The sequence below is a fragment of the Paralichthys olivaceus genome, chromosome 1 (assembly GCF_024713975.1).
Source record: "Paralichthys olivaceus isolate ysfri-2021 chromosome 1, ASM2471397v2, whole genome shotgun sequence".
Lineage (NCBI taxonomy): Eukaryota > Metazoa > Chordata > Actinopteri > Pleuronectiformes > Paralichthyidae > Paralichthys > Paralichthys olivaceus.
The window spans coordinates 29,020,032-29,043,011 of NC_091093.1; the positions used below are offsets into that span (position 1 = coordinate 29,020,032).

General features: G+C 43.2%; 1 protein-coding gene and 1 long non-coding RNA gene across 5 annotated transcripts in view; one reads left to right on the forward strand and one right to left on the reverse strand.

Moving 5' to 3' along the window:
- tspan4a (tetraspanin 4a) overlaps window positions 1-22,980 on the reverse strand; it is a 121,105-nt gene that overhangs the window by 24,622 nt on the left and 73,503 nt on the right. For all 4 annotated transcript variants that reach the window (XM_069529881.1, XM_069529886.1, XM_069529885.1 and 1 more), the window contains 2 exons: window positions 20,574-20,765; window positions 9,505-9,579 (listed from right to left, as the gene is read on the reverse strand). In XM_069529881.1, the coding sequence (XP_069385982.1) occupies window positions 9,505-9,579; window positions 20,574-20,765 (267 nt within the window). The remainder of the gene's footprint in view (window positions 1-9,504; window positions 9,580-20,573; window positions 20,766-22,980) is intronic.
- LOC138411117 (uncharacterized) overlaps window positions 1-22,980 on the forward strand; it is a 67,747-nt gene that overhangs the window by 21,163 nt on the left and 23,604 nt on the right. Inside the window, exon 2 of the long non-coding RNA XR_011243774.1 lies at window positions 4,852-4,888. This is a non-coding gene — a long non-coding RNA (uncharacterized lncRNA). The remainder of the gene's footprint in view (window positions 1-4,851; window positions 4,889-22,980) is intronic.

Here is a 22,980-nt window from a genome sequence, read left to right on the forward strand (position 1 = left end):
TTTAAAAAATAAGTTTCTCATCAATAATTACACTTTGAGTTACCAGTTTTACATGTACACAACATTATGGAGTTTTCTAGTGACTCTGGACTATGTATAAATCCTTCATATTATTTCTATGAGTTTAAAATGGTTTAATAAAGTGTTTCTTATTTTTAATAGCTCTCAATCTTTAAGAAAACCGCATCATGGCCCCGACATCTGCTGCTGTAGATGCAGTAATGGCCATGACTCATGTTTAACTGCTCCAGTCCCCTTGGGGTTAGTGGATGAGGTCTTCCCGAGATCCGCCCTGACCGTAGCTCTTTGTGACTTTGGTTTTACGGCGGCATTACCTCACCTTGACACGTCGCACAAAAACCACAAGCAGGTAGGAAATCTCCTCTGCAGCGTTCCCCGCGACAGGCGCCCTGTTCGCCCGCAGAGGAGGGGCCTCACGCTGCACTGACCTATAACGAACATCCTGTAGAGGTGAGGGCTCAAATGATCCTGGCAGGACGAGCTGCAGGATGAAACCAGTGTGGGCAGCATGTGGCCGAAAGAATCCTGCTCTCCACTGAAACTAAATTAAAACCTGCTACATCCTCATTTTGATTTGCGTCTGCACCAATCTGCGGAGAATCATAGATAAACGTCGCCTCGATCAGCCTCTCATTTGTTATATTTGATCCATGACATGTTGTGAAACTGGTGAAAATGTTAAAAATACGCTCACAGAGGAAAAAAAAAGGATGAAACGTAAAGATAAACGAGAGTTGAAGAAATTCACTGCATTTTAAAACGCACGCTTTTCCTTTGAGAGACGAGTGAAATCAACAGTGATTCCACAAGTCGTCTCTTTTCCAGCAATTTAAAATATTATTTTGCCAAAATTAGTTTAATTAAAAAAAAACAACAAAAAAAACAGAGGATATGCAATCATGACAATATTCATTTTGTTTCCCCAGACAGATTAATACAGTGTTTGAATTCATGATTAGTTAGAAAATATACTTTCTGGTCCAGACCTTCAGGTTTTCAGTTAAATCTCTATTTGGATCAAGTTGGGACGGCATCAAATAATAGAAGAAGAAGAAGAAGAAGATTCTTCTACTACTTCGGAGAACTTCGCTTGAAGTCGGTGATGCTGGTAGTAAAACCATAATGATATTAAAGAAGCAACGACATTAATAGAAAGAACTGGTTCCATCGTTTTCTTAATTCACTCAGAAAAAACTTCCACATCCAGGTGATGTCAGACTCCTGTAAATAAACCAATCATATCAAGTAGAGGAAGATCAGAACCAGAACCAGAACTAACCAGATCCAACGACTTCTTCAGGTGCGATAATGACTCGAGTCCCAGATCTGAGACGAACAACATCAAGATTCAAATTTTACTCTGAATAAACATAATTTCTGGATCCTGATTAGTTTAGTCGCTCATTTGTCAAGTTTAACTTTCAATTTTTCTTCTGAAAAAGTTTGAACGTTCGTGTCTGACAATCAAACGTACGTTTTTGGTTTTTTTTTGGAATGTTTAACAAATCAAAACGTGTGCAGAGCTTCCAGCTTCTCCTCTTTAAATCCACTGAATAACAACCAGAGCCCATGTTGGCTTTTGTGCAAAGGTCACAGCTCTCAGCTCTACAACCTCCCTCACGGCCTCTTCTTCCCTCTACACCTGTTTTAAATGTTAAATCAACCTTTCACACTCTGACGCGCTCTGAACAAAACAGAAGTTTGTTTGCGGAATCAGTCAAAAATAATAAAAACCGTGACTGACGTCCTCTGTCTCTCAGAAAACCATCTGCCCCGAGGAGCAGTTTAGGATCATCTGAGGACAACACATCAACGTCTGTTTGAAACCTTCTGCCTCGCGACCTTTATTGCGATCTGTGTTTGAACCCATCAGATCCCATCAGATCCCATCAGAGGCAGACGTCTGCGGCGTTTCACTGTCGGTGTCACAGACAGTTCGCAGATAGATCCGTGTGACTGACGTGTCTTCAGCTGCTCGCGTGAGAGCGAATCTGTCTGAGTCACTCTTTCCTCCATATTTTGGTTTCGCTCTGCAGCGGTTTCAATACAAAGAGCACAGGATTTATAAATGGTTGAAGTGTAACGACTCTAATGCATTAAACCTTTTACATCAGTGCACACAGCTTTTCAATAATCTGGTTTTGGATCGTTTATATAACAGGCTTATATCAATACGGCTGAGATACGGCTTTATGTGCTCCTCAGGGGCGACTCATCACGATGCTTTATGGAGAGGCTCGCCTGTCATTTCTATCACTCGTATTGATCTATCCTGTGTCAGCACTTTCGATTGGTTGGTTTCCCCTCCGGCGTTCCCTCCATTTTACTCCTCTGTGTTCAGACCTTTTAAGATCCCTGCAGGCTGACTAAATGAATGAGTCTGCCACCTCGAGTACTATTATTACTTCAAATGTTTCTACTACTAACAACATTACGCCGCTGCTGTTACCCCCTCAGGGTTGTTTTCACCACGTCCTTCTGTTTGTCGGTTTTTCAAAATGCAAAACTACACAGAACGGATCTCCACTAAACTTAGTTAACGGGCACGTGGGTTCAGAGAGACGTCCCGACATTTTGTTGTGGATTTTTCTCTTTACTTTGTGAGATGGAGCATTTTATGGCGTATTCACTCATCTCCCCAGTGATTCATGAATTTTAATTTATTAAAAAACAACCTTTTTAGGGGACTGATATCTATAAGCATGTCCAGCTTCATGCAGCTGGATTGAATTTAAACCGCCGGGCCTTGTCGGAGGTATGAGAAGAAGGTCGTCCACTAACCAGAAGGTCGGTGTTTCGGTGCCGGACTCCTCCAGTCCACTTGCGAGAGTGTCCAGAGCCTCAAATCTGCCCCTGACCGCTGCGCTGACCGGGCATTAATGGTGTGTGATAGAAAACGTGCTGCTGTTACAAGCGCTGCATGAATGGGTGAATGTTACTCGTTGTGTAAAGTGCATTGAGTGGTTAAGACTAGAAAAATAATTTTTTCAGATCCTTTAATCAACATTTGAAGAATTCTTAATAATATTAGAAGAAGACACTATATTTATATTAAAGGTAAAAAAATAAAAAGTCTTATTTTGAATGTAGTATGAAAATACTTTGGCTGGATAGTACTACTCCGTCAAGGGAGGACTTTAGGGTCACGTCTAACAAATATTTGTGTGTAAAAGTTTTTTTACTTTGATACCACTGCAAAATATCATAACAAAGACAACAACACCCTTGATTGTTCAATTTCTAATTCCCAAGGTAAAATATTCAATCAGCCTTTTTATTGTTGAACCAGGTTCGGAGTCGAGAATCTGGCACCGGTGAATCTTTAGTCTTTAATGGATCAATGACCGAAGTCGATGCAGAATAATTTTCTCTTAAACCACAAATCGATTGATGAGTTAATAATGTCGTGGACGATGGCTCCTCGTCGCCTGAGGAAATAATAAAAGCACAATTTACATTGAAGGTCAACAGAGACCCTGCTACAGATTTCTGCCCCAGGGTCCCCACAGGAGATTAATCAGGCCTCGACGCCGGCTGCACCAATATACTCACTTTATGAATATGATTAATATTTATCCAAGTGAAGTGAGGCTGTGTATTTCAAAGAATTAAAGATTTTTTTGTCATTAATTTTGTGTAATTACCCTCAGGACTGCGTGGGTGTGAACAGACTGAGTTTGACTGGCGTCTCCTTTTAATTCCGTTACAGCCGCTGGGGAGAGAAGAGTCATATTCTGCTGTTTTCACGTGTTGCAGCTTTACGTTCCTGCTCTTTGTCCTCGTTCCTCCGTCCTGATTCTCAAATCAGTCTTCAGTGAGACGGTTGTCTGCACCTGAGCCTTGGATTTTCATCTTGTTTGGTGTTTTGATTTTGGTGTTTATGGCTATCAACGACAGATGTGGTGGTTTTAAAAAGTTTGCTGTCGTTCGTTTGGGTTTGAGGTGGAGTGTTGTTGTGTAGCAGCATTTATCTATTTCTGGTTTGTGCAACAATTATACAAACAGTTCATATCCTATCTCACCTGTGCCTGTTTGACCGTGTACTTATATGTCACTTGAGTACTTAATATGTTGTGTTACTTGTAAGCACTAAAATGTCTCCTTCGATACAGGAGAGGTAATTATCAAGTTCACTCTGACTTAACATTTAGCATCACTGCACCACATCACCGACATTCACAAATGTCAGCCTCGCCCAATATTTACTAAAACCGTCTCCTCGGACATTTGACGAATCTTTGACGTGCTGCCAGGAAATATCTGTGTAAAAAAAAAAATAAATAAATAAATAAAAACCCACAGTGGTGAAAAGGCCGAGCTTATTTCATAACTTACACATTTTATCAATGTCATTAGAGTTGGTGACATCTCATAAGTCTTCACTAGGCTCAGCCCAGAAAACCTGAGGTCTGATCAGACAGAACAAGTGAAAACACCTGAGTGTGTGTGTTGTGTGTTGTGTGTCTGTGTGTGTGGTCCAGCCTTTTGCTGAGTGGAGTTTCTGCTGCAGTGCAGAATCTCTGTAGCATTTCATAAGCCTGCTTGTCAACAGTGTGATAGTGTCACCTCAGGACAGCGTCGAGCTGCCACATTAATAATGTGTGTAAGGTTTGTTTAGACCGATCGCTCTGCAGCTTCCTTTTTTTATTTTTTTTTTATTTGTAAAGTTCACGTTGAATGAAAAATGTTATTTATCTTGAATGTGTGTGAGTGCAACACGCAGAGAACAGAGGAGCTGTTTGCATGGGGTGTCACAGTTAATGGGATGGATTCCTTGTATTTTTCTCCTTTCACTGAAGTTGAAGTCGCTCCTCTGTTCTCTGTTTGCAGAATATTGATCCGGAGCTCATGGCTACACTTCAACGAGGTAAGTATCTGCTGTTTGTGTTTCACCCGCACATTGTGAGTTGATGTTGATTTCTGTGACCTTGGTCTTGTTTCCTGCGAAGGTGTCAGCATCATGCTTGTCTCTCTTCTGCTGTGAAACACACTCAACTCAGAAGTTTGCAGACGATGCTTTTAATGCCGTTTCACTCGAGGCCTGTTCAGGCAAAAGTCGGGAAAAACGTCTGGAGCCGTAAATTCCACTGCATAAGTCACGTGTTTTGTTTCATCGACGCTGACGTCCACCGAAGCTCTTGAATCTCTTTCACATCTTGGTTTTGCATCTTCTCTGTGTGTGGCAGCACGTTTTTCACCCTGAGATATTTATATTCTTATTTTCATATTTGGTGGAAACATCATCAACACGCCCACGCTGAGATTTCTCCAGACAGTTTCATCCTCACACAACAGCCTCTCCGTCAAAATTTCACGCAATGCCTGAAAGCGGTTTTGTTTGGCTGTAGTTAGATATGTGTACGCTCCATATTCTGAGTGTGCTGGACTGAATTTACCTCCACCGAGGAGGTTATGTTCGGCGTGTTCGGAGGATTTTTCCATTTGCCAGCAGGATTATTATGTAATAACTACTGAATGAATTTGCACGAAACTAAGAAAGAACTCATTAAATTTTGGCAGGGATCCAGACAAAGGAGCAGATGCAGGATTTTCCTTCACGTTCTTTAACATGGAAAGATTTTTGTTAATGACGTTTTTGTTCATTTCACTGAGGATAATTTATGGATCTCGATGAAAATCAGACATATTTAAGGAACTATTCATGAGTTTGTTTAATCCGGTGCAGCCTTGGGCCTTGGCGGAGTAAACAGTCGTCTCTTTACTGATGCAGTTATTTTTGAGAGCTTCCTGATTCACTTATAACAACCTCTGGTGTCCAGTGGAGGATGATGTTAAAATAAGATTATCCTTTATTAGTCCCACAACAGGGAAATTTGCATGTTTTACATTGAAATCTAAATATAGTTCTTGAATTGCACACGCTGAGTTTTTTTGTGTCATGAGTAATCTGACTGAAGTAAAACTATATATGCAAATAAGGCAATCGAATAGTCCAGTTAAATCACATTTGTGAATACAAAGACAAACATACATGCGTGCAGGCATGTAATTATATGCTTTGATACACTTCAGAGGGCTGAGAGGCTCATTAGACTTGATTCAAAAATAACACAAAGCCAGTGTGGAAACCTTTGAACTAATCATAGGATTGCCGCTAATCATATTTATAATAGTACAAGTGATGCTTGTCGTTGGTCGATTGTTGGTAGTCGTCTGATCTTTAAACAAACTCTGGAGTAATTTCCCCTCGAGGTGACGCCGAAGCCGAACAGACGCAGCCGTAAACGTCGATGCAGCGATGGAGCTAAATACCCATATATCAGTTTTCAATATCACGCCGCTGACACTTTGACGCCAATCGCCCCGACACTCGGTGACCGTGTCAGGTGTGTGGGAGATCTGTGAAGTGTTTGAAGTCGCCTCCAGCCGCAGCGCCGAGCTTTTATCAAGTGTAAAGCAGGTGTAATAAGCCGCACCGCGGAGCGTGACCGTCCCTTGAGCCCGGGACGGAGTGCATCAACGTGCATCAACATGCACCCGCTGCAGCACTCTGTTGAAGTCATGGCGTCTGGAAGCTTTTGCGTATAGGAGGATTGACTCACTCCAACCGCAGGACTGCTTCTGGGGAGTTACCATGGTGACGGAGGAGCTAAAAGGAGCAGGCTCTGCTGAACAGAATGAAACTGGGGCTCCAACAATTACTGATAATTTCTTTTCACTTTTCTCCGTTAATTTCTTTAGTATAGGATGAGAGGTACATTTCTACCTCCACTCTTACTCCCTACTCTCTTCCCCATCACTCCACTCTTGTCCAAGCCCAGAGTGACTGAACATTAAGAAACACTGGGGTTTTTCTTTTTGCAAAGGTGGTTTTAGCTGAAAAAACAAACAATGAGAGACCTGATCCTTGTTTTGTTTAGGTTTTCACATGTGAGATGCAGCAGCTGTTTGAACGATGATGACGGCAAATCATTCTGAAATCACTGAATCTAGATATGACATTTTTATCCAATAAAACATAAATGGGAGATGAAAGTAGCTCGATTTGCAAAGTATGTGAGGTCGTGGATATTACCGCCCGCATTGTCTCCTCATAGCAACCATGGCGACGATGTTTTCCAACGCTCCTCCCCGAAGTTTAAGTTGGCTAAACGTAGCTATTGAGGAGTTGAGGAATTAAGTTACTCTTTTTACGACCGTGCTCGAGTCAGTCTCAGCTGTCAATCACGATGTTCCACCCATCAACTACATCAGTGAGAAGAACTGAATAGCAGAAGTCATCTCTTTAGTTTGGTCTCTGTCCCATCCACTAACACGGACAGAGCGACAGAGTTTATGACCTATACTGCAGCCGGCCACCAGGGGGCAATCCAGATCATTTGGCTTCTCGTTAGGGGAGCCCTAATTCTGTCCATCTTTGTATACAGTCCATTTGGGGAGTTAATTTTTAATCAATATTAATAATAATAATAATAATAATCTGAAACCTTATTCCTTTGACTTATTTCTGGAGAATCTCCACGTTCAGTAAATGCACAGAGGTCTACTTCATGACACTGTGCAGGGAACACTTTGCACAGCAGTATAATACCGAGAGTGGCTGAGTCTCCTGTGGTTTTAAAGAATATCAGTGGCAGTTTGGTAATGGCCACCCATCCTTTACTGCGAGTGATTTCCCACAGTGCACCAGCCCTGCAGAATATCTGGGCCTTCCTTCCCTAACTTTTCCCTCCGTCCTGTCGCTAATCATCTCCCGGGTAGACGAACCTGAATTATTCAGAGGCTAGAATAATGGGGTGCACTGAACGTCGGGGGGAACACAGATACTAGAGAGGAAGGTGACAAATACAACACAACATTCACTCATTCATTAGCAGGAAGCCCAGCAGAAGGGGCTGGTCTAAAAACAGACACTGCAATGGAGGTAAAACACATTTACGTAATCATGCCAGGATCAGAAAATCAAAGAGCAGCGAACGCACAGGTCCAAGGTCTGTGGTCGCAAACAGAATTTCAACCAGAAAGAAGGGGAGATATCAAAGTGGGGTGTTGTTTACCAAAATGCACCGAGGCATCAGGACTCACTCCGGCTCGGCCTCGGCCTAAGTCTTTGGGGATAATGTCTTCTGTCCCAACTCATGAATAATATAACACGAGGGGTTGGGAAATTGCCAGTGATTTATGAGGGAGCTCTTCACTTTGAGTCCACTTCACCCGGTCGCGGTTATATTGGGTGTCTCCGGAGGCTGCACAATATACTGCGTACGCTTAATTAAATGATCTGCGGTTTGTTTGTGGGACGATTATTTCATCTCATTACGAGACATTCGATACCTGTGACTGGATGAAATCACGTGGGACGGTCCCAGTCCCAGTTCCGCATCTGCACCAAAATAAAATAGATTCTTCCCTGACTCCGACCACATCCTTCCACCGGTTCCGTGGAAACCAACAAACGCACAGTCGGGGAGAAGAAGAAGACATGAGCTCCTCGGTGGACGTAACAATTATTGTAGAAATCCAATCAAAAGCAGTCATTTGTTATGTTGACTGTCATTTAATGTAACTGATAAAACAACTTACTTCTCATATTGCCCCAAAATAAGTTCAGGCTCTCAAGAGTAAAACTTAAAGCGATGACGTGAACAGTGAGTCGGTCGCTGCTCTGTGGAAACAGCAGCTCTACATTATACATTATATCCCAGGTCCTCGAGGCGTTCTTTAGAGCACTCTGACCTTATTTTAGAACTTTTGAGTCATTCTCAGCATCAACTCAGACTTATTTTGGGAATTAAATTCCCCTCCTGCAGAGCTAAGTCCGGCTAATACCCATTGTCAGATGATATTTGTTGTTCTGTGCTCACAGATGTTAATGGACGGAACAGAAGACACTTTATTATTTGTGCCTTTACACATGAGTCTTTAGGGTTTAACGTTTGCAGTGTCGCGTAACAATAATTTGTTGTTGGATTTTTTTTCCCCCAGACTTTAATCCCTTAATTAAGATTAAGACGGGTGGAATTTGGCATGGCCTTTCAATGCAATATTAACACCTTAGCTGAAAATGTAAAGGGATTACACATTCATATTATTATATTATCTCTTGCCTGACTTGTTTATTTACAGGGGAAATCACCCGAAATAGACGAGCGGAGGTGGATTCAGATTTTTTAACGAGGAGATTGTGACCGCGTGTATTTTTCTCGGGTGTTGGCTGCAGACATCTCCCCGCTAACGGAGGCAACAACACGAAAACGACAAAAAAAAGACAGATTCTCGAGCGGTTTCATCAAACCATTATTTATGCAGGATGTCAGCTGACACGTGCGTTTCTGAACCGGCGAATTACACTGCTTGAATGAACTTCAAAACAATCTCCCTGCTGCCGGTTTACACGCCAGCTTCCATCTCAACCATCAGCAAGTCTGCATGGCAAATGAAAGACTGTTGTGCAGCCATTATCTTGTTCAGGTGGAGAAAATCACAGGATGTAACACGAGGAGAGGAATCACGGTGTCTTACCTGGTCTTGGTAGATGAAGAAAAGCATGATGGACAGAATCTCCAGGAAGAAGATGAGCAGGAGGAGGATGAAGAACTGTGAGGACACAAAGAGAGCAATTCAGTCATTGAACGCACCATTTACGGATGTGGAAGAAAACACCACCGGGGGGGGGGGGTAATAGGGCTCTGTTTGTGAAAATTGAATGACGCGTAAGGTCAAGGGAAGCGAGCGGGAGCGTGAAAGGAAAACTTTAAAAAAGAAGAGCGTTGGCCGATCGAAGAGCTGTAGATCGTTCAACCTCGATATGTGTGGGTGACAGGTCGAGAGAGCGGGAGGGAAAATCACAGACTGCAAAATATAATAAACTACATGTTTCCTCTAAGTTACACGAGCACAGAGTTTGTCTAACTTGAGGTTCTTTCAACTCGAAACGATGATCAGAATAAATTAACAATTTATCGTTCAGTCTTATCGACTATTTATATGAGTTTGTTTAATTCGGTGCAGCTTGGTTGAATTTAACTGTTGGACCTCGGCGGAGCGACCCTCACCCATAAGAAGCTTTGAGAGAAGCATAGTCAAGGACTTCCCAGCATGCATTGCTTGAGGTGCAAGAGCCATGTAGGTGTTTAACCTTTATTTGGCCAGAGGCTGGAGGTCATGTTATTTACGACCTCCGAGCCAAGCGGCTATCGTCTGATGACGAATTAGCTTCTCAGAGCAACGGCCAGTATGTTGGAGCTTCCGGTGATGAATGCGGCTACATTCAAACGGTCAAACTAGAAACACAATACTCAGGTTGTACTGGAATTGATTATCACGTGAGTGTTGGCCTGGACCAGAACATCAGTTTCAATCTGTGGAGGTTTGAATAAATTGTGATCGTGGCGGCAGCTGCTCGAGGATTGTGATTGATTGTTTAGATATGAAAAGACGCTTTCTGCAGTGTGTTTGCACTCGTGTCCGTCCTGCGAGAGGTGATTCCTCACGTTTGAATTGTTAAGGGCAGAGGATGTTTCACATTGTTAAACCCTACGAGGCAAATTGTGATCTGTGAATATGGGCTGTGCAAATAAAAATGAATTTATTAATCTATGAAGAGAATCCAGCTTCCTGCCTAAAGGTTGAGTTTTACTCCGTCAAAACAAGATGCTCTGCTCGCTGCCAGTTAGAACTCTCCGGAGACTCTTTTGTGCTTTGAGAGAAATTGAGATGATGCAAACTTCCTGTGCCTTTTAACACACGCTCAGGTATGTCAGGGTTTCTTTTCATGAAAAATGAAAACCATGCAATGAAGGTCAATTTTGGATTCAGTCCCTTTTGAATTTAGCAAAGTCACTGTGAACACAGCCCAGCCTGATGTCTTTATACTTTCGTCTGGTATGAAATGGCCTCAGCAGCTGTGGATTCTTCACGTGGAATGAAGAACTGATTCTTTATACCGAGGAGAAGAAGAAGAAGAAAGCAGCTTTTGCTCAGATCTACATTTCCGCCATTACTGTAGAAGACACAGTGGAGGTAGAGTGATATGATAAGTTTGCATATAAAGCTGAGCTGTGAACTTGGCACAACATATGTGGTGAAACATCAGGATGTCAATGTGAACATGCTCACATGCTCACATGTCTATTAAGGTCAAAGTGTTGCTGAACGCAGCTGCACGACTGCAATCTGCTAGTCTTGTTTTTCCAGGGTGACAGCACGAGACCATATATGCATTAAAAAGATTTTCGACAAACATCGTGGCTGCACGTCCTCTGTGAGTTCCAGGCGGGTGCTTGCCTGTGGATGTGAGCGTTGCTAACACTGACATGGAGCAGTCATCGAGCTGTCAGTTGCCCGCAAGGTCTCCTGGCATCACCTGCATGAATGAATCACTAAGCTGGGAAAGCATGAAAGCCTCGGCGGCAGCGCTGGAAGCTGAAAGGCAGACGAGGTACAGACTGATGGCAGCGCTGGGCCGGCTTATCAGGAGGTGCCCTCAAACAACCGACCAGAATCAATTCCTATTGTTCTGTCAGGCTTCATTGAATCCACGTCACGCCCTGCGTTGTGTAAAATTTTTAGTTAGCTCCAATTTGGCGCCGTCCTCGTGTGTTTGCAGGTTAATTTAAACTGGAGAAATATGCTGCACTGCAAAAATGAAAAGAACGTGACCTTTTGAGCCGTTGAATCTTTGAAAAGTCCAGCGGAGAATGTTGAAATGAAATGATGCTGCTATTCACCGCAGATCTACAACCCAAAGAAAATACAGAAAAATAAACGAGCGAGCCCAACAGACTGAGGCCGATTCACAGGAAATGTCAGGAGTGAAGTTTGAATCCGTGCTATTTTTTTTCTTTTGTGCTTTTTCTCGACCTTCTATTGATCCTTCAGGAAATATCCAGCCACAGTTTTAAGAGAGTTAAGGGTCAACTGTGCAGCTACACTGCTAGAAATTCAGATTCAGTGTGTGGTCGAGAATTACAGAGCGGACTCTTGTTGCCTCTGGCCCTCGATCCTTGCTATTGGATTTTTTTTTTTTTTTTTTCCCACTTAAGAGTTCTGCTAATCGATTGTCAGCCACTAGAAGCAGACAGACCATGAATCCATGTGACAGACAAGCTGCCCTGACGAATGTTCACTTAGCTCAGTTCTTAAGGAAATGTGCCGGTGAACTACACTGCTAATTGTTTACGCGTCCAGCAGAGTGGCTTAATAATCGAACGGAGCCGTCCTTGATATTCGCACCGTCTCTCAGCCGGACGCAAAGGTCGGCAGATTTCTGTGACCAATCAGCTGTTACTTGTATCTGTGGTGTCGACCTCCTCTGCAGTCAGGAGGGGGTGTTAGTAGAAACTGATAATTCATCATTTGTTGGGTTGATTTAAAGGTTATCTCTCCAAATAATCATTTCTGATCAATCAATGGGAGACGATGTGTGAGAACTCAAGAATGATTTTGATTCGCTGGGAAAAATAAAGTTGTTGAAATGCAGTAAACAGGATTCAAACAGAATCCTGTATTTGGCGCCACGTTTACAGACATCACAAGAATGTAAAATACCCAGTGTTCACTTTCGCTCTGGCTGAGCAGGTGGCAAACGGTGGCTTTCTCGGAATGTTCTGGCTGAAGATGAGACGTCACTCGAGCTGTTTTCAGACATGAACTCTGGGGCAAATGTCTGGATATTTATTTACCTGACATGTAACTTCTGCCAATGTGTTTGTTAACGGCAGAGTCGTAACGTTTGTGTTCGCATTGACAACAACACTGCAAGCATTTGGATGAATCTGCAAAGTCAACAAAACAATTAAAAGTGATTTACTGAGAAACGCCACCAACACGCCCACTCGCTCGCTGTGAGTTTTGCAGACAGTGTCTAACTTTATTCTCACGTGGGCTTACTCTGAAATTGTACGAGGGGTTCTGTCAGGGGGAGTAATGGGAAATGTCTGGAGCAGCTGATGAGGACATTTGCGTTTTCACAAACGGCTCCTCCGGGAAATTTCAGGACAATGTGCGGACCTCAGTGCACGTCTGAAAGCAGCTTTATAGTTAAGTTGCTATAATAAAAAAAAAAAGATTTGGGTGCTTTGATTTCGTTTATCAATCTGTGATGGCTCTGGATTATATGGTAAAACTTTTTTAATATAAGACAAAACAATGAAGTAAACATTGATGCCGGAGAAACGAGAGCAGAGGGACATAGTATAAACTCGGAGAGCGATAATCTATTTGAAAAACAAACCGACCAAACCCCCCGTGGCTCTCACCACTGCTTCTCCCCATTAATCTGCTCTTAATAAGAAATCTAACTGCTCTTCGTTAGACCAGCGGCAGTAGCCCGACTCAATGGCTTCATTTGATGGCAGAGGGCAGCATTTAGCTTTTATAATACACTGCAAGAAAACATCTGAATTAGCTTCAGGGATTTCACACTGCTGCACCGAGTGGATCACAATTATCAAACAAGTTGCAGACAGAAATTAAGTGTAAATGATAAAAGTCCATTTGTGAACGAGGAAGACTTACAATATAAATAAAGCTAAATTAAATCACGTCCCAACTTCCTCATGTTTTCAGGCATGAAAATGTCCGAACAGAGTGAAAAAACGTTTTAATTAAGACAGAAGATGAAAACAATATATTTCTCTGAATTACTGTGAAAGGCTGTTGGGTTCGCAAAACCATAATAAAAATCTTGTTTATGTGACACAGCAGGCGTCTGCTCTTTTTATGTGATCGCAGTAGTTTCTGCTTGAAGTTAGTTTTGTGCAAATGGACATGGACGCTGCATATATACAGTATCTGGGCTGGAATCTAAAATTGAAGTATGGGTTGTTTTGTTGTGCGCTCAGACTGTCACCTTGATAAATTATTATAAACAAAGACTCAGATCCCATTACAAAGGGACCAAAGCAGCTCCAATATGTTTTTCCTGAATTGTCATTATTCAAACTGAAATACTGTACGTTGGTCCGCTCGCTGCAGTGGCTTCCAGCTGCATAACTACAGCAGAGATTTATAGGAGATCGGAATAAGAGGAAGCAAAATGGGGCTATAAACAGTGTTTTATGGAGTGAAAGGCCGGGCAGCTCGCTAAACTGTTGTCAAACAGCATTTTCATGTCCAGAGATTCTGCTGATTTTCAAACTCCGCACTGTGGAAGTACTCAGGTTTGTTCAGTGGAAGTTCTAAATACAATGGATGCAACTTGCCTGCTCTCAGACATGTGGACCCCAGTGTGAGACATCAGTAGACTATGGACACCAATGATTCAGTGCATGACTGTCCTCGTAGCAGGGCGGGATGGTTTGAAGTACTTTATGGGGGTCAGGTCTCTCCACAAGATCAATGTGGTGAAAGAAAGAAACAGAAATGTATGGTGATGTTTTAAATTGATTTTTTTGCTCTAATCTCTGACCTCTCTGAATAATTCAGCCTCTTTCTGACTCGGTTATTTAACTGAAACTCTCTGAGATTCACAGACACGTGAAACACGACTAACGATTGCAAACACACACTTCTTTTATGTCACGGGTCACAAGCCAATCACTGCTTCCAACTTTAGAAACTTCCACATATTAGTGTTACATAATAGTAGTGACTGGATGAATAAAATAAATAGTAAAATATTTTCCATTTGAAATATAGCATAAAATGATTTGCTCCGATGCAGTAGAAGTGTCCTGGGTTTAGTGGAAACACAAGACTGACATGTCATCATTCTAATTAATTATTATTTATACATCCATCAGTCCCAGATAGTTATTATCCTTTGGATTCTTGTTTTGGTCCCAAACCTGCTCTTGGGACAAATATTCAATAATTCAAAATGGTCTTTTTGAGCTTTTTCTCTCGACTGGATGTGAAAACACGTTATTCTCACATTGTCTGCAAACATGTGGATTGTAAGTGTAATTTAAAGCCACTTTGAGTGAAGGATGGACGTTCCTGCACTAAATGAACCATCACACTTGCCAGTGTTCTGTGTTGTGAAGGAAGGCTGGCAGAGCAACAGCAAGAAACGTTCATTTTTGACCCGAAGCCCTTTTATTATTTTTATCACCAGGTAGCACGGAGCATTTCAAACTGAGAGAGCTGTGCGGTATTTTCTCCTTCCTTCTACTGCCCTCCCTGTGCAAGCGTAGATAGATAAAGATAGTACTGACACGTGTAATGGTGCAGATAACCACGTCAGTCTACAGCAACAGATATAAAACTCAGTAAAATGCTCCTTTAAGACTTCTCCATTCCCGCTCACAGTGGGCGAGTCTCCTGCAGGTTTTTGTTCCATCAGAGTTAATGAACATCTAAGTGAAGCCTTCAGGGACGAACGAAAACCTGCAGGACACCGACGCTCCGGGACCAGAACAGAGATCCTCAGGACGTGGCTGCTGTTGAATCGTCTTCGTTTCTGCAGCTGGTTTTATTGTAGTTCATGGCAAAGAAAGCACTGCACCAATTAATCTCTAGAGAGCTGGAATTAATGCTGGAATTATTTACACTTAGGTAGACTTTAAATTTTCCACAGTCTCAGTGCAGATTGCGTGCATGATGAAATTGAACAAAACTAAATCCAGAGGCCTCCATGTATTTGTGTTGTTTGTCCAACAGAGCTGATTTCCCTGCTTAGCAAAGATTGATGTTGTGGCAGGGCGTCAGGTTAGGAGCTGTAATCAAAGTCCAGGGCCCGGGATTGATTCTTTTGTGTTCCCCCCATTCTGCGGTTTCTATGCAGTGCGGCTCTTTGTGTGCGGACAGAGCGGCACGACCGGAGGACCGGACACGTCAGACACGCGGTCCATCAGCGCCTCCAGAATCAATCGCTTTTGGGGTGAGCGTATACGGAGGGAAAGCCTTTGGGGTGATAGTCTTGGTCTAATCATTTTACAGACTCTATATATCAGAGCCATGTCGAAGCTGCTCGTCGTAAACAATCCTCTTCCATTTCCACCACACTGATCTCACCAGTCTGACTCATTTGTGGGCAGATTGGGTCACAGATCCACCAGCACTCCTCTTCAATGCCCTTTGACTTGTACTGGTATTGATCATCCAAACTCACTGGTGTGAACATGACTTTAATTACCCATTACCCTGATGAAAATTACATCTCTGGAGAAACGCTGTGTCCCCAAATTGCTCTTATTTTCTACTTAAAACGACAGGCTATTGGACTTTGTTGTAAAAATCTGGTTTAGTGTCTGACTGGTGGAAGAGACCATTTTCTTTAGCGTAACGGAAAAATGTGGTTTCAATTCATTAAGTATTTAGAAAGTAAAAAACCTGAGGAAAAGTTCCTACAGGGGGAACACAACTTCCAGAAACCTCTCTCAAATTTAAAAATGCAACAGAGGGAGTGAGTTTAAAACAACTTGTTGCTGACGGGGCCTTGTGGCCAACGCAGTGTGGGATGAAGACGGTCAGGGGGAGATGCAGACTGACCACAACTCAAGCACGGAGGCTGACGTAATGCTGCTGAGTTTGAAGCTAGCCAGCCATGAAGAGCTGCTGTTGGACTGTGTCTCTGCTGGAAAAGCTGGTGGAGCGATGACAGTTCCTCTTTATGGCTCTTTGAGAAAGTGGCTGAGTGGGTCCCTGTGTTGTGGCCTCTGCGACGACAGGCTCTGTGGCGTGCGTGTCCACGTCTGAGGCAGATTGTCAGTGCGTAGCCGCAGCGCTGCCATTTGTCACAGTTTACAAATAGAACAATGCTCACGAGCCCGTAATATTTAGTTGACCTCATGCGGCACAGTTACTGCTGGACCCGGGTGAATATTTTGCCACTGCAGAGGAATATATCTCGGTAATGTAGAACAATGTTTTTCAGTGCTTATCAGGTTTACTACTGGCAGGAAAGAGTCAGAGGCACAAACCGAGGCTGTGTAATCAGCCCCTTCTTTGGTATTCAGACATTTGGCCCAGACCTTGGTGTCGTGCCCATTTCATCAGTTAGGAAGGCCTGAAAGAACTAGACTGAACCAGAACCTCATGTCCGAGCATAACGTTTGTTTACAGAATATGAATTTAGGTGGGATATTACCTGCATTAAGCTCAGATGCCAACAAGAATCAGTGTAATTATGTATACAGCACAAAAAAAACACATTTTCTTTAAATGTCTGGATAAGTTATTAATGCTTCAGTTTAGTTTGAACCAAAGTAACACGTGTGACACATGCCTCAAACCACGGTCAGGAACAAACACTCCTAAAAGTTAGTCAGGAAGCTGCGTGCAGGATTGCTTTCAGTTTTTGCGTCTGAAAATTTAAACGTTCAACCAGATCAAATCTAAACAATGGAACAAAGACATGAACCTTGACTTGTACCTCGGTTAGAACTTTCTGACGTGATTTAAACAGTTGACTTTCAGTTTCTTGCAGTTGTCGAAGATGAGAGCTCACGCTATCTGTTATAATATGTTTGAATGAAGCTTATCATTCGTACGTATAAAACAACAAACTAGGGAGTGTATTTGAAACTCTGATGTTTTGATGCCACAAATTACCAGGCTCACAGAAAAAGAAATAATAATCCTGGCAGCGCAGAGCAGAGCAGTAATTGCTCAAATATCTCACAGTGATGTTGCGATTCTCCGCGTCCCTCATCAGCGATCAACGTGCTAATTGGCCCTGAAATTCGAAGGGAGAGGAGTCTTTTCTAACCGGCGTGAAGAATGGGCGGCTCTGTCACTCATTAGAGCAGACGTATACTTCACCCGCACTCATTATATCGACACTGTGCAGGAACTGGTGTGGTCATTGTGGGGAGATGTCATGGATCACGCTTGTGATCGACACTAAGACTCTTTCCCACAGAGCTCCTAATAAGCTTACTCCTGCTGCGCCATTTTTGTAATGATTAAATCCTATTTCCCCCCCCCCCCCCCCCACACACACACACACACACACAGATCCCCCCTTCCCTCTGATAAATGCTGTGCAGTGTTGATTACATCAGTCGGTTTGTTTATCAAAAATGTCCCTCGGTTGTGAGTGTCTGCCAAATGAGCAAATGTAAATAAAACCTCGTATGGATCAGGGGTTCACGCGTTATCAGACACCCCTCGGTTTGAAAGTGGAGCTCATGCAGCTCAAAGTCCTGATAAATCAGAGCGTAGAATGTTGGAGATTTGACGTCAAACACTTCCTGTGCCCTGACTTGCATGTTGGTGGTCATGTGTCGCTTTTTCTTCCGGCCAGTGTCAGACAGTCCTGCTGTGAACATGTAACCTGTCAAACACGGTGCACGGCTCTTAAATTACATCACATATTGTTTGTACTTATATATTCTGTTTGTATTTGTGGTCGTACATCATCAAATTGACCAACAGGTAAAAAAAAAAAAAAACTCTGGGCACCATTTGACATGTCCTTCATTGTGTCCTGCCTTATCTGTGCTTTGCAGACGCTGGGAGCCACATTGCATTTTTAGCCTTCTTATCAGAAGAGGCCAAATATTGGACTGTTCCTTTTTTTTATTTTGGTTTTTACCAGTGGTTAACCCCGCCCCCTCATGTGGGAGTTCTGGGGTCGGCCCAGCGTGGCCAGTGCCTCCGACAACCAGCCGAGACCTGCACCCACCACATGAGCTTATAAGAAGAATATGATTTTTATTTTAATAGGACTACGAAGTAATTATATTTATTTTTACAATCTGCATTGGTTTCCTCTTATCGTGGCTGTGTTTGTGTGAGTTTCTTCAAACTGCATTACGACGTACGGTAAATGTCATGATGTGTGCGCACCTTAAAGTTCATCTCCTGTCATTGATTAAACCTGTGAATCTCATCTCTGTTCCTTTAAAGAAAAAAGAAAAAATCCCTTTATGGCCTTGAAATGATTTGGATGAAATGCTTCACCTTGGCCTCATTTAATATTCGTGGGCCTATGAATATGCAAATTGGCCCCACCTCTGTCTACAGCCAGGTCTCATCTCACACACACACACACACACACACTAACTGTAGTTCAGACACACATGTGGTAACTGGAAACCGATCAAAGAACGGTGAAGCGTACAGGGTTTCCTGCGAGCTGATGTAACAGAACGGTAACGTGGTTTGTGCAGGTCTTAGAAAAGTGTCAGATAAACCTTCAACCTGCAGCTCTGACTGGACGACCTTAGCAAATATAGCTCGCAAACGTCTAAATATTATATTTGTCTGTTGAAACATGGGTAGCGGGGGTTTGCTGTGGCGAAACATGACGGTGATTTTCATTGTGCGTAGGCTCTGTATTGAGACGTAGCCAATAGAAACAGTCACTGACGCAGCATTCAAATCGTAGGAGATGGGAATGTGGACGGCTTTCTGTGAGGGGAGAATAATAATTTCACTTGAGGCAACAAGCACAGCTGGAAAAATATTTTCAATGCCCATTAATGTAATGGTTGTCCTGCATACGAGTTTGTGTTAATAGTCGTATGGTGATGACACACTGACGACAACAATCTCCGTAATTTAGTACGGAACATCCAGACGAGGAGCGTGCAGCTAGTTTGTGTTCCTGTAAAACTGAAGGCTGCACATTGACACCAGCGTCTCACCAGAACTCTTGAATCCCGTCTTTCCAAGTCGCGTCTGTTTTTTCGTGCGTTAGAAATGTGATGAACACGCCCACTCGGACATTTTCCACACATTTTTACTCGGGTGCTGGCCGGAAACCGACTAGAACATTTGCGTTGTTTGACACACAGCCCCTCCCCCCCTCAGGGTGATTTCAGGAGGAGATCCGGAGTTGGTGCATGAAAGCAGCATTATTGGAATATGTGTCAGGCTCACAGGTCGTTATTTAAACAGATAACAACAGCAATTGACTCGTTTAGCTGAATAATGTTAATTCTGTGAGTTTAAAAATCAAGAACAAAGAGAAGCTCCAGGTTTTTTATTTTTTTATTGTTTGAATGGCCGGCGTCTTTCTCTAGATAAACGACTTGGTGATGGCCGATCACACCGCGTCTTTGACAGACGGGCGGCTGGCAGCTCACTCTGTGGTTGTCAGGTGTAAAGTGACAGCTGGTGGACAGAGTGTCCCGGTACATTTTAAATAAAACAGATCTTATCGTGGTTTTAAGCTTAAATATTCTCAGTCGTCACCTGAAATATTCGGGTCTGTGAAGCAAATTGTTCCGTCAGTCTGACACTTTTATCTCTGGAAAGGCACCGCTATTGTTACCAACCTTCAGTCACGTATAAAAGATCTTATAGCAACACGTACCCTGACCCAAAATACATTGATTAATCACACTGCTGCTGTTTCAACAAAGTGATTCTACTTTCACTTTGTGTCGATCGTAAGTTTGTGTCTGCAGAGCTCAGTCTTCCCTTTTGTTCATAGAGTCACAGATTGAGACCTGTGCTTTTATCACAAACGAAAGACTCGTTGTGTGTGTGATGCTTCTCTCAATGACACGCTGAGCGCCTCTCGTGGAAAGGACACAGATGGAATCCGCAGCGTGTCATTTCAATCTGCAGTTACATTATAAGAATTCTAAGATTATTGCTTTACGGGAAAAGTTAGTGACGCTGTTTGTCACAGCGACAACAAAATGCAGCACAGCCTCATGTTCGAAGTCGACAAACCGTCCTGACAAATAACTTACCGTCAGCAGCAGAGGACGACTCTCTTTGACGGCGCCCACGCAGCCCAGACAGCCGATCACCATGATGATGGTCCCCACCGCAATGAGCAGGTTGGCCGCTGACAGGGAGGGAAGGGATGATGATAGGGTGGCAAAGTTTCCCTGGGTCACCGAGAGCCAGACCCCCACCCCCAGTATGCCGCATCCTCCCAGCTGCAGAGGCAACACACAGAGGCGTAACGCTGTCAGTTTGCTAATAACACGGTCAAACTCATCGCAGACAGAATACACAGTCGAACGTGGTGATGCATGAGAATGTTTGCAGACTTTCAGAAAGCAGAGGGAGGAAATGGGAGGAAGCAGAAACCAACTACCAGCGCCTGTAACGCTCAGAACCTTGTTTTTCTACGTAAAAAAAAAAGAGAGTGAATGAAGGACAATTTGTTCAGCATCATGTTCTCTCCAGCGAGGTGGAATTTGTTATCTTTGCAGGGAGCTAGGCTAGCGGTTCATACCTATTTCCAGTCTTTATGCTAAGCTAAACTGAACGACAGTAAAGAACAAAAACGAGTGATTGAACTTGAGGTCAATGGATTAACAGGGAGCTCAGTCGCTGGACAGTGTTGGTGACCATCAGCGGGACATGGAACAAGAAGAGTTTAGCAGTTAGCAGGATTATGCACAAACTACTGGACGGATTTCCACTGCTGGAAGATGTGGGTACGGGCCGGGAGAGAACCCATGAAATTTTGATGTGGTGTTTTGTTCCCCCACTTTATAGAGTAACACATGGATCTGGATGGGGAAAAAATGAGCAAGTTTCTGATATTTATGTGTGTGTGTGTGTGTAATTTGGTGCAGATCCAAATAAGAATCTGCAGCAGATTTAAATGTGGTTTCATAAGGGCCTTGGTGGAGAAATGTTCTCTACTCCTGATGTTTATCTGACACCATCACAAAGAGCTCAAGGCTCGAGGATTGTTAGTGAAGACCTCATGTTATCATACAGATAAACCCACAGTTTCCCACAGTGAGAGAAAAAAACTCACACACATGCGTCTGTATTAAACGAAACTCCAGCTTTTGAATTCATGCTGAGCAAGAGATCCTGTCACATCGATGTAGAAGCCCTGAGTTGTAACGTCAACATGTTAACGTGATGTCTGTACAAGACGTCCTCTGGCTTTCACCATAAAAACTGCAGGTCTCTGATTCTTCACACACGTTTCCCACTGAACGGACGTTGAAGTTGTATACGAGACAAATTATCACCTCCACTAAAGAGGTTCACTTTTTGATGTAGTCGACCAATTACAGACCGTTGGGCCCAGTGTTTGAAGAATTAAGCTGCTTTGGGAGGAAGTCTGTCCTCTGGAGTCCAAAACCACCAAATCTGGGAGGTTCCTTCTTTTGCATTTTTGTCCTGACGAACAACGACATGTTTACTTTTGCCTGTAGAGGCTCAAAATGACAGTGGGGGGGCTGTGACTCTCTGAAATATCCATCATGCAGACAGTTGCACATTCTCCACGGCCACTTCACAGAAGTCCCAGCAGCAATAAGACTTACATGGTTAAATACATGATTATTGCCGCCCCCCCCCCCCACTCCTTTTATACACACACACTCACATGCACTTTTCTGTCTATTTCCAGCTTTGACACAAGATCTTATTTAATGAGCTCTTGAGCTAGAAGTAGGGCAAGGCAAAAATAAAAAGCACTCATGTGGCGCTCCACTCACTCAGGCAGCTGGGAGATTTCAGCAGCTTGCAGATGAACGGTCTTTGGGTCACTGCTGCTCACAACGGACACTTATCACGCCCCAGAGTGCATTCTCTAATGAAGTTTGGCCGCAGTGATGAAGGGTGAAGGATGAAAGGGGGGCGCTGAGAATAGGTGGTGAACATTTTGAGCTCACAGAGTCAGAGGCTCACGAGAGAGGAGGATAAAACCATCCCGTTAACGAACGCTGCCGTCTCGTACATTAAGCGGGACATTTAATCTACATGGTAACAGAGATGTGGAGTTGTCGATCATGATATTTCACCCGGTTCATATTTCAAATAACTCATCAGAACCAAAATGAACAGTGTGACAAGAACAACCTATAATGACAGAAAGCACGTTTGGGAGAAAAGTCTTTGACGTTTGCTTTGGTCCATGTCCCATCCATTACCATGGAGGAGGCAGTCTGTGAGCCATATTTACCAGTGATAAATGGAACTTCTTCCATTTGTTGGAGTGAATGCTTCTTGTTGGCGTCTGTTACGTAGATGCTGCTTGATGCTTTACTTAGAGATGACAAGACGATTATGGATGGGACCACATGCCTGCGTGATAATTGGCATCTGGAGCAGCAGATGCATAAAACTGTGAATCCACAGCTAAAACACTGTGTACGCAGAAAGATAGAAACCTGCATACGC